Below are 12218 nucleotides of genomic sequence, written 5' to 3' on the forward strand. Positions count from 1 at the left end.
ACCAACATCTTTTCCACTGTTCTGAGAGAAGAGGCTTTAGGAACATACCAAGAATCTCTTATCTGCATCCCTATTCCCTTCCCCCTTTTAAAATTCTCCGAATTATTTGGAACCCATTTTTCATCTCACTCAAAATACAATCCAGCAGACGCCTCAACAGTGATTCTGAGATCACTATGCCTGGCACTCTGCAGAATGATTTCTCTCTCTACAAAATGAATGCAAGACCTTATCAGCCTGACAGGGTGGAGCAACACCAAATGATACTACCACCTGCACCCTCTTGCTCAGTTCTCCAGATGTTGAAGGGCACCACTGTAGCTGCATAATACTTGTTTTCAGATAGTGGCCTCAGTGCAAATTAAGCTTCTACACACAGCCGTTCTAAATGCAAAAAAGACACTATGACACATTCACACTGTATAACACACTTTTGTTTTATTCAAGCTCTTTCAAAGTTAGGCCACGTAAGTTGCATGTAAAATCCACTATCTGCTACAAAGGCATTCCAGATTTGCACTTCCCCAGACACTAGGAGACAGGCACACAACAGCCCCACACTGAAAATGTGAGGAAACTAGTGGCTGAAGTCAGTGAAATCTCTTCTGCTCTCAGTCACATCAGAGAAAATCAGAAAGGATGAACTCCACAGGAGTCAGTACAGAGTTACGCTGATGTAAAAACAGGAATGAAGACAGAATTAAGACCATTCCAACGCAAATCACACTCTAGAGATCTGCCTGTTTGAAGGATCAACATATCCTTAACCCAAATTATTTGATTTATTATACATTCTCAAGTCAAAGTTTGATGAGGTTGGTTCAGAGGGACTCTTTTATAGGAATATGTCAATCTGAATTGCCAAAATACAATAAATCAGTCAATATTCCTCATTATTTATGACATTATTAGTAACATCTTAAGTCCCGAAACAAAAACTTACTGGAGCATTTGTACATTGGAAGATGCAGCAAAAACATTAATCAACACTCATATCACTTCTGCAAGGTGGAGAACAGTTTTATCTCTGTATGGCTAACCAAGGAATTCATATAGGAAGTTGCAGTGACTTGGGTCAACCAAAGTGGTGAAAGACATACGGTTAGAGTCCGGGACTGCCTTCCACAATGCAACACATGTCACCCAGACCACTGAGTCCAGCGTCCAAGCCTCTTCTTGTTTGCATCAGTTAAAAATTTTGTTTCTTTCAGCAGATTTTGAACTCCTGATTTACATAGATAGGAAGAGGGAATACAACTCTCCATATATATGGCTTGAATGTTTTCCTTATCCACCTCTGACATCCAACCCCAAAACAGTCTGAAGTTGCTCTGCAAGTAGGGAAACACAATCCTTCTCTATGTTAACAAAACATTAACATTCTCTCACTACGAGTAATAGCACTCCTGTGAGCAGCCTCATGCTAGAGGGAATCATCTGTATCGATGTCACTGCTTGGTTTGTTCAATCTCTCAAATTCTTCTCCGTCCTACAGGAACCAGAAGCAAAATATGAGCAAAAGTTATCTTGTTATTAATACCAAAAAAAACAAAAAAGACAGGATTGAAGTTTATTTTGAAGGCATCACTTGCATAAAATCAAGACCCTGTAATTTAAATCTCTTACCATTGTGTTATAATTTTGCTTTAGGATATACATGCTTATAAAAAACATCCGCTGTATCTTTAACACTGTTTAGTGACTCACTCCCTAAAACAGCTTGTAGCCCATTCCTTCATCAGGAAGCCTACTCTCACATAGTGCTATTTGTTTTTACCACAGCTGCTCAATTATAAGTGTTAAAATAGATAACTTCTGATATACCAAAAATATATGACTGTTATTTACTGCTTGTTAAACAACAACCTAAAAAGGCACCATGTGGAATTTCTGGAAAACATCTCTCCCAAGTTTAACATTTCTTAGCATTAAATGGAGACAGCTCTCTCTGCTGGTTGCAACGTGTATTACAGAACACGTCTGTACAGGCAGACGAAAAGTACACGGACATTAACCCTTCCCCCTTACACTGACTGCTCAGCTCAACTGAATGACATATCTAAGAGCAAGCCCTCCCTGCCGTGTTCTCGTTAACTACATTACCACTCACATTAGGACAAAACACACTAATGGGCCTGGAGGAAATGTTTCATAAGAAAAACACATGTTAAAACTCTGTATTTAAACATTACCTTTTTGTCTTCAGGTGTCTTTGACTGTTAAGGTAGAAAGAATCTTAACGTCAAATATATTAACTTCTTCATGATGTGGGCGCAGCTACATAGATTTATCAGTTCTACTTAAGTACAATTATTTCCCAGGCATCAATTCCAATTTTTGGATGCCCAGGGCCAGCAAAATATTTTGGTTATAAAGGTTTCCAGAGAGGATTTGTACAAAGCTAAAGTTGCTCACAGGACTGTCTATAGTCACAGCAGGAAACCAATGCTTACCTAGGCTTCATGAATTGGAAAAGTGGAATATGCAAAGCAATACCCAATCAATTTAAAAGGTTTTATAAATACTAAGGAATTTTGGTGTTTGAGTTGAGGGATGAGTCCAGTCACATGCAAAATGAATCTTCCAAACATTCCACAGCATAAATGGAGGTGAAACAAAAGAGAAACCAGAGGAGACAAGTACCGAAAAGCCTTACCCCACTTGACCTCTCCCATGCATCTCCTTTGACAAGTTTGCCCCTTTCCCGCAGAGTGGCATATTCCAGGCCTCTTGGTTTACTGGCATTATAGATGAATATGGAGAGAAGCACTACAGGAGCTTCCAAAAAGAACTCTACAGAAGGCCTGAAGTCAAAGATGACGAACGAGACGGCAGTGATGATGACAGTGGTGATCTGAGCAGTCATAACATGGAACATGTTGTCTCGGAACTTCAAGATGAAGGCTACAGACAGCCCCAGGAAAGCTGTGACAAATATGAGAGCCACCGAGAAGATGTTGTGCCCATAAAAGAAGCCACAATTCCCTATCTGCCTCCGGTCCTTAGCCCGCAGCCCCAGCATAAGCCCATTGAACAGCACCCCAAAGGCATAGAGTTTGCTGTTCTGCATGAAGATGCTTTCAGCAAGCTGATCCCCATCTTTCAAGATCTTTTCATTGTAGATGTTAGCCAGGGCAGAAATGAAACACTGCACTAGAATAAGCAGATGGCCCAGGCTGAGGCGGAGAGGTTTCAATGCTCCTGCCATGGTACTGGTGACATTCCACTGGAAGCTGGGAAGGAAACTTGGTGCTACACAGTTGCCCTTTTCCAGGCATGCTTCCTCAGGTCCAGCATAGAGAAGACAGTGGTTAGATGGACTGAAAAACATATTGTGATGGAATCCGTGTGCAGCCAAGCTTTGCTGATGGCCTCCAGTTCCTAGAGTCAGGGCAACGATGGACAGGAATAAAATCACCAGAGATGCCCATTGTACCCAAGAGAGTTTTCGCCTAGGAGCAGACAAAAAAAAGCCACCAATTTTAGAAACACAGTGGCACAAATTAAATGACAGGAGAAGCAGCTCTACAAAACACATGAAAGACATGCCACAGATAAGGAGACAGAGACAGGTGCAAAGAAAAATTTTGGCTTTTCAGAATTGCCAGTAAAATGCCAAAATGCAGCATGCTTTTCTGTGGCAAGGGGGAGCCAGCCTGGTGATCACAGAAATACAAAATGGGAGTATTCTGTAGAGATAATTTAGGGAAAGTCTTTCAAGATCATGTTAGTCCTAGATACTGACTGCCTCACAACTTAAAAGCAACTGTTGTCTCCATGGGAACATGGGTCTGACGGATAAAAAGAAATCACAGACATTCAAATAATTACCCTCTTTCTTTGGTAAACTTTCACTACATTTCACTTTTCCCCCATGATTTTGTGCCCTTTTCTAGTATTTTATGATGGTACATCATATAAATCAATGAATGTAATTTATAAGACTGTTAGAACTATTTATACTATTTTTTCCACTCACACAAAGCCTGTTTATCTTGGGGAAATCAGAAATTTGGAAGATTAAGTAAACTGTGACATCCCAAGAGACATAAAACTAAACAACTGAGAAAAAGCATTTCAAGTCAGACTATCAGACACTCTTTTGGTATATTAACACCTGTAGAAAAGGCATCTTTGCTCCACGTTCAACACAAATGACTTTTTGAGTAGAGAGTGAAGTTAATATCCATTACCCTGTCAGTCTTTTCTGAATCTAAATCACACCATAAAGTGCACAAATCAGGTGAAGTGGAACACATAGGACAGAGAGTCTGGCTTTTGTCACATGAGTAATGAAGAAGACACATACAATTACTTTTTAAAACATACTATGCAGTTGACCAGAAACACACCAGGGCTGGCACAATATTACTGAAGACACCTCTATCTTTCACTCTTACATATCTCATTTCCTTTTGTTAAGATTACATTTACATTCAATTAAGAATTACAACAGACTGGAAAGAAGCACTGCTAATCATGAAATATGACATTTAATGTACAAATGAAAGTACCCAAACCTTAATTCTGACCATCCAACAACTATATAATCAGGATTTCAGTTGGTTTCTATTACAGTTGACCAAACGTGTAGAGATATGTAGGGACTCCTAATAAGCTATTATTTCCTACAGCTTCAGATGTAGAAAACAAAACCATCTCTCCAAGTTGGTATAGCCACAAGAAAACAGAACTACTGTTCCCATCAGAAAGAAAGAATGTAGCTTAACCTCTTCATCAAGGCTAGGAAGATATAAAATTTGATTTACTTTAGTAAATACTACTTACTTCAGCACTATCCTGAAGAGAAGAGCTGTTGTTATAATGACAAAATTTGAGAAGAGTACAGCCATTGCCTAGAAAGAGAAGGGAAACAAAGTTATACTCCAGACATACTGCGGACATCAAGAGCTCACCAACTTCATGTGTTCACCTTTCTGCAAGGTGCCAGAGTGAAAAGCTTCATCCTGGTACTGAACTTTCTTCCTTACCAAGTGGTAGAATAACACGCCCCTAAAATGACATTCAAGTTCCATTTCAAAATCTCAAGCAAACCACACAGCCCAAGTTCCACTGTAGTGGGGAAAGCTGTACTGAAACAAAGATGTGAGGAAACCAACCCAGCAGAAAACTTACTTAACAAAAAAAACTTAACAAAAAAGAAAATGGTTTAGTTTTCTGTCAGATTATTTTCCCAGCCAGGCTGACCAGTCAGCTGCAAAAACAGCTGTGTCAGCACAAAGTAGGAAGTTGCTCCAAAATGAAAATAAGAAAAAAATAGGGGAAGGCAAGGCTGCTTCTGGCTGCAGTACCAGCTTGTAGCTTTCACGAAATCCCAAACTTGGACAAGGCACTTGCAGAAAATAAACTTCCTGCATGTCAAATGCATTTGCTGTATCATTTATCAAAGGTAAGGACATGTTCGGCTTGAATTTTCAAGACTGCAACTGTACTAAAAAATTCACCTATTTCAAAGTACAACTGAAGACAACTCAAATGCTCCTGTCTAATTTGGGAATAGCTGTATAATAATGACAGTGCCCGAATCCATGGCCATGATCCCAAGCTGCAAACTCCTTGTGGCAAGAATTGCCTTTTTGGTCTCTGTATTAGACACTCTATACTGGGATGCTGGACCAAGAGGAAGCTCTTTTAGGCACTGCAGTTACCATTAAAGATCAGAATTTACCAGCACCAGTGGGGGAAAAAGGGTTCTTTTTGAGGGGTGGGGGTGTTTCCCAAATTGTGTTTTATTCAGAACCGCGCTGTGTAGTCAGTAAATGTACAAAAATCTAGGCATCTGAACTCCTTCCTCCAATTCAGCGTTAGAGCAAGATCACTTTTTTAGACAATTTTACACGAAAACACATATGGATTCAGAAGTGCAAAACACAGACATTATATTGAACTTTCTCATCTGCATTTCCACATTCCCAATTCTGCAATAGTAAAGCCTTTTTCATTTACCACAGGAAAAGCACAGGCCCTTTTCCCATTACCTTAGTTACTATCTGACAAATACTAAATCTCATGAAACAGCCCAACACTGTCTCAAGTAAGCTGAAGACTGACACGAGGCATCTGCCTAAGAAACCACAGCTTAATTTTCTGCTTTGCAAGATTACAATTCAATAAATATTCATGTTAGGTGAACAGTGTGGAGGGAGAAAAATATTTAATAAACAAGTGAATCTGGAACTAGCAGAAACCACTCCGGAAAAAAGGCGCTTGATGCAAAACATACAAGTGTTCCACATATACTCTGGTTTTGCTTCACAGTCAAAGCCCCCCATCCAACATCTCCGGTAACATAATATGATCAAAATCTATAGCAGGATAGTTACAAGGAATTAAGTTTCAGTTGCTTTGCTCTCTAAGGCCTCAAGGGACCTCTGTCCTAGATGAGAAGGAATAAGAAAAAAATTTACCAAAGATCACCATGCCACTAACTTATATGTCACGAACTCACAGGTCTCTAAAAAGTAAGTCTTATCTCTAGGAAATGTTAGCCACTAAAGAATATCCATAGTTATAGCTGAAGCTTCAAGCAAAAAAATCTCACCAAAGCAACTCTATACTTCAAGCAGCTGCTCAGCCAGGTACTACTTAGTCCCAAACCTACTCAGTTTTTAAAGTCACATGAAACCAAGTTCAGTCAGGTATGGCCACCTTCTTTCAAGCATCTTGCCTCCACCTTTTTATTTTCACAGTCTTGTACACTGTCAAGGTAGTCTATCTTACAGGTATTTAGTTATCTCTTTTAATGCTTGTTTACCATGATATGTTACAATTTAGCTAACCCTCCTAAAATATATCCAGTTAAAAGGTATAAGATGCTAAGAGTTCTAAAAAAAGAAGAATCTTAGGGCACATGTTCTGAGGGGAGAGAGACGGGGGGGGGGTGTAAAATATAAAAGCTGTGCACTTGACAAAAGATGACCTTAACTGAGCCAAATCAACTTGCTTAAGAAAGCAACAGTGTTTATGTAAACTAGTAAATATCAGGCTTTGCTATTGCAAACATTATAGCTGAATTTCCTTCCTAAAGTAAAAATAAAAAAAAACCCAAAACCCAAAAAAACACCAAAAAAACCCCCACACAACAAACCACAGACCCAAACACCTGTGCATGTTATTTTAAGATATCCGAGTCTTGATTTTAATTAGATTTTTCCAGCCAGGTCCTGTTCTAGACTCTGGTCTGTCCCTGACAGAAATGTACACCTAAAAGGACAATATTTTAAAGAGAAATGCTGAAGGAGAAGGAACAGAAACATTTACGCTAATTTTTAATGTCAAATGGGCAGCCACAGTATTTTATAGCAAGCACTAACCATCTGTTTCCATCTAAGTTCAACCATAGATTCTGAACCATAAAATATCCTAGCACGAAAGAGAAAGCAGAAAAACTGTACTATTTCCTGAACATACGTAGATTCATCCAAAAGGCTGAATGTAGCTAGAAGAAAGTACCAATTACATTTTGTGCTTAAACATAACCAATAAACTAACACAACAATTAAGTCAAACAGTTTTCTTCCTCCCCTCCTCAGTTCCTATTACACTTACTCCTTTTGTGGGATTACATTTACTCACTTTTCTTTGGAGTCAGTGAGGAAAGAAAACAAGTCAACAGGTGAAGTCACATACATAAAGTGGTAGAAGCTGCACAGAAAAGTGTGGCTCAAATACTAGCAAGAGGAGCAAATGCATTGAAAGAGAAATACAGAGTTGAAGAAAGCAAAGGAGGGAAAGCACCAAAAACCTGCCTAGTACTTCAGCGATTCAGCCTACCACTAAATCACTTCGGATGGAGAAAATACACAGAGACTCCCCTCTACTGAGGGCTGCACAACACTGACCAGTGGGCAAGAGAATGGGAAGGTCTGGCTGGTCAGGTAACAGATCATTCTTTTACCTCTAAATCTTGCCTTGCCAGCGTTACAACTGTATATAGCCTACAGGCAGCGTTACCTGTCACTAAGGCATTGGAAGATACTTTATTTGGTATACGTATACTTACTGGCTGGAGGTAGGACAGTACGTAGAAGACAATCAAGTTATCCAAAAAGTAAAGAAAGGCAGGAATTGACCATTTCATGGAATTACAAAAATTCTTCCAGGAGAGACATTCAAAGGGATGATCCAAACAACCCTCTGAAAGGAAAAGGTATCAGTAAGAAGGACATCTTTCTTATTATCAAAAGCCCATTCCCTTATAACAGGATAGGTACCACTGTTCTGTTTGTTCAGTCCAACAGTGTTCCTGAAAACTAAGGTACCACAGTCCTCTGGCAACATAGAGGACAGACCCAGGGCAGAACACATAGCTAGAGCAGCAATCCTGTGTCTATGGGCATTCATCTCCTTGCTTCAGCTAAGAAAACATCAAGGAACCTTTTACCCACACCACAGTATTTGTCCACTGGGAGCAAAAATTCAATTATCAACCATTCTCTGAGGGCCAAAAAGCACCCCAAAGCCCCTACACAGTAGCGACATCATTACTGGGTACGATTTTCTGGTGATCGTCAATCAAATCTAGAAATGAAACAATGACACAAACAGTGGATCTGTTCATATAACACCCAAAGGACAGCCAGTAATGTCAGAAATACAAAATAAACCAGAACTCAGTATCTGTAGCACACAGCACATGATCTGGGTAAAAAGAGAACATATAGGAAGAAGGGAGAAAGAAAGGACAAGGCACAAAGAATGACATTTACTTAGGCATTCAGGACACGCACTTTAGGAGGAAGACTGTGATAAACCTTGGACTACTCTAGAGCTGGTGACAGAAGTACTTTGTTAGCACAGATTTAAGACTACACAATGTTATCTAATCCTATTCTGAACCACTGACACATTGAGTTCAGCAAAACTGAATGAAAAAAACCAAAAGAAAAAAGAAAGAAAACAAAAAAACATGTAATCAGCAGTAGCCAAAGACAGCAAACACTGACTGAATATATTTACTGACTTGGGTATATCTGTACTAAATGGTGGAGGTAAAAATTTCACCAGCTTGCCAGAGCCATGACTGTTACATGGAGAAGTGGACAAAACCAGCAGTTCAATTTAACATGAGTCTCCAGAGCCTGACACCCTCTTCCAATTTAAACGTCTGTTCTCTACCATTTTGAAATGCTATGATGTTAACCTCTCATTGTTTTTTACATCAGGACAGAAAAGCCAAAAAAGAAAAAAGGAAAAATAGCCTGTAATATAAAACCAGTAGCTAGTGAAGGCTGACACTGCTTTTCCTTCACAACAAAGCTTCCTTGAATTGTAACACTGATATGTTGCTTCTGACTCAAATACCACTACACACAAAGCCTCTTCAGTGGAAGGTGATGGTGCTTTTAAATAAAAGTGGTCAGAACAACGGGACATAAAGGCCAATCCTTGAGTCAGTGCATTTTAGAAGCTTTTGTTCAGTCATGACTTCACAGTAAGGTGACTCCTATTATCCTAGCAAAAATGCTGTTAAAATTCTGACAATATTGGACTATCTTCATTATGCTTTCTAATTCAACTTACCTGTCCCCATTTCAGTACCATAAACAGAACTCAAGAACACCTGAATTTACAGCACAAAGTAGACTTAGAAAAGTAAAGTTTAGTTATAAGTCTGCATGGAAGACACAATTCCAGTAAACCTTACTAGCAGGACCTACTCCATACTACTACATGTGAATCTATCATTTAGAAAACAAAAAAAAACCCCAAAAAACCCAAAAGAAGTGATTTGAAGTACAGCAAATCTTAGAATATCAACACATTTTATTTATTTTAAACATAGATACTTACCTTTTTTCTTAACCCATAGTGCCAATACCACACACAGGACCAGTTTTACTACTTCAGAACATATGTTCACTGTTGTAGGGAGGTAATCATATTTGTTTTCTGTGGGATTCAGCAAATCGTAGAGTACACAATCAGATTTTGTCTCCCCAGTTCATAATTATAGCAAGATAGTATTTTAACCCCTCCAGTCAGAATTTTAGTCACTTTCCATAAATGCAAAAGGCTATGTCAGCACTTTCATTACAAATATTCCAATTTTTATGATATACAACTTCCTGAACGACCTCCTTTCTGGGTTGAAATCTTTCCTCATTTGGTCCCAGTTTACAGCAGAACTTTTTGGAAGAACTCAAGAACATCACTGTTTGAAAAAAAATTTTTAAATGGGAATGTTTTCCCCAAACAGCAATATGCTATTTTTCCCCCTCATAAAAAATGCTCCCAGGATAACACGACCTTCTCTTAGGACCGTATCTTTTCTTTGTTAGCATATTTTGCTAATACTTGGCGAACAGCAAAGCAGTAATACTAGCCAGTTATATTAGCACATCCGCTATGACATCACTTGTCTCCTATGCCTGTTGCAAGACAAATATTTCAGTCAAGAAATGGTACTACGGTACCATCTGTAGTGCTTACACAACAATGTAGTCTTTAAAAATCAGATATAAAATAATTCACTGCCTCATCTTTTAAGGGTGAATCTCCATGTCAATCATGCACCTTGCAACCCAAGTTATCAGTTCATGTCAGACCAGTGACTATACAGAGATTTTCCAGTACAGAAACACGTTACTATTTATAAAATAGAATGTTTATGCTAAGAACTCTGCAGGTAGAGAACTAGTCCTTTGGGTATCTGTTTTACCCCAAACGTCAACTCTTTTTTATTTGAGGTACATTATATTTATTGCCCAACAGCACCTTCATTGGCAGAATACTTCATCAGGAGGATTCGACTTGAGCCCAGCGCAATAAACACTCCTCCAAGCAGAAAGGTATAGATGGTTGTCTTGGAGCAAAACACAAGTCGACTACAGCACTTGGTCTTCATTCTGCTGTCTTGCTGTCAATGCCCTTTGGACAACAAAATGAAAATACACTATAAAGAGTACTTGCAGAAACTGGTTAAACAAGGTAAAATGCGTATATTCTACTGCTCGGTGTTATTTTATACAGAGATGCTTACATCGCAAGCCATGATCTCATTCTACAGTCATGTTTTTTATTTAAAAAGAATAAAATCAAGAAAGAGAGAAGGATACGCTCTGAGGACCAGCAGACAGGGACAAACAACGTACACACAGTGACTGAAGGTGGCACAAGAGGCCAGTTCGTCAGAAGAGCACATCTATGGAGTCCTGATTAGCTAAAAGGATTAAATAAATTGCACGCTTATTATTCTCCTTCAATATTTTTAAAAGCGTTCTCGTTCCCAATTCCAGCAGGGAAAAGTTCTGCGGCTGTGGAGCGAGAGCGACGCCGCAGCGCGGACCTGGGGCTTAGCCAGCAGCGGCAGGGGAGGAGCGCGGGGCTGCCGGCGGCACCCCCCGGACTGCAGCCCCCTTCTCCGCCTCCAGCGCTGCCGTGACTCGGCCGAGCCGTTCCCGGGCCCCCAGCTCTGAGAAACCGGCGAGCAGGCGGCCTGGGCCGGGGGAGGAGCGGGAGCGCCCCTCCGGGGCCGGCTGCCGGTGGGACGCCCGTTAACGGCCGCGGCGGCTCGCGCCGTTCCGCCCCAGCGGGGCCAGCCGGAGCGCGGCACCCCGAACGGGCGCGGGGCGGCAGGGGGAGCAGCCCCAAACCAGGCCCCGAGCGCCGGCTCCACGGGCCCCGGGGCGAACACCCCCACCTGGCAACGGTGGCGAGGCGGCCGCGCCACGGAGCGCTCGCCCGGCTTTGCTGACCGCCGTCTGCCACGTCGCCGCCTCAGGTGGACGCGAGGCTGCAGCCGGGAGCGGGGCCGGGGCCGGGGCCGCGGCCGCGCCGGGTGAGCCGGGCTCCGAGGCGGCAGCGGGCGGTGCTCAGACGGCGCGGCCAAGCAGACCGGGGACGCGGGCTCCCGGGAGGCCGCGGCACCGCGCTCTCCCGTCCCTGCCGCCCCACGCCCCCAGCACCCATCACCAGGCTCCCGAGAGCACGGCGCAGCCCCTCAGCGTCCCGCACAAAGCCCCCCTCTCCCCCGCCGCGCAGCAACCGGAGGCACTGCCCGACCCCCGCCCTACACCCACCGGCCTCACCTGGCTGGCAGCCTGACGGGCGGGGCGGGGCGGGGCGGGGCGGGGCCGGGCCCTCCCGCCCGGCAGCGCGCGCGCGCGCGCCCCCTGGCTGCCCTCCCCGCGCCGCCGCCCTGCGCGGGCGCGCGCGCCCCTTCGTTCTCCTTGACAACCGGCCCCGCCCCGCCCGGC

General features: G+C 42.2%; 1 protein-coding gene across 2 annotated transcripts; it reads right to left on the minus strand.

Moving 5' to 3' along the window:
- Positions 1-432: 432 nt before the first annotated feature.
- On the minus strand, positions 433-10907 carry SLC35A5 (solute carrier family 35 member A5). 2 transcript variants are annotated; one of them, XR_012831241.1, is made up of 7 exons: positions 10738-10907; positions 9814-9912; positions 8024-8157; positions 4789-4856; positions 2657-3452; positions 944-1489; positions 433-671 (listed from the first exon to the last, which is right to left on the minus strand). XR_012831241.1 is itself a non-coding variant. In XM_009488687.2 (6 exons), the coding sequence occupies exons 1-6, from the start codon at positions 10865-10867 to the stop codon at positions 1424-1426; spliced, it is 1293 nt and encodes a 430-aa protein (XP_009486962.1). In that variant the 5' UTR covers positions 10868-10907; the 3' UTR covers positions 433-1423. The 2 variants fall into 2 exon arrangements, 1 of the variants encoding a protein (XP_009486962.1); XM_009488687.2 differs by having other exon boundaries at positions 433-1489.
- Positions 10908-12218: the final 1311 nt, after the last annotated feature.

Source organism: Pelecanus crispus, chromosome 1 (assembly GCF_030463565.1).
Source record: "Pelecanus crispus isolate bPelCri1 chromosome 1, bPelCri1.pri, whole genome shotgun sequence".
Classification (NCBI taxonomy): domain Eukaryota; kingdom Metazoa; phylum Chordata; class Aves; order Pelecaniformes; family Pelecanidae; genus Pelecanus; species Pelecanus crispus.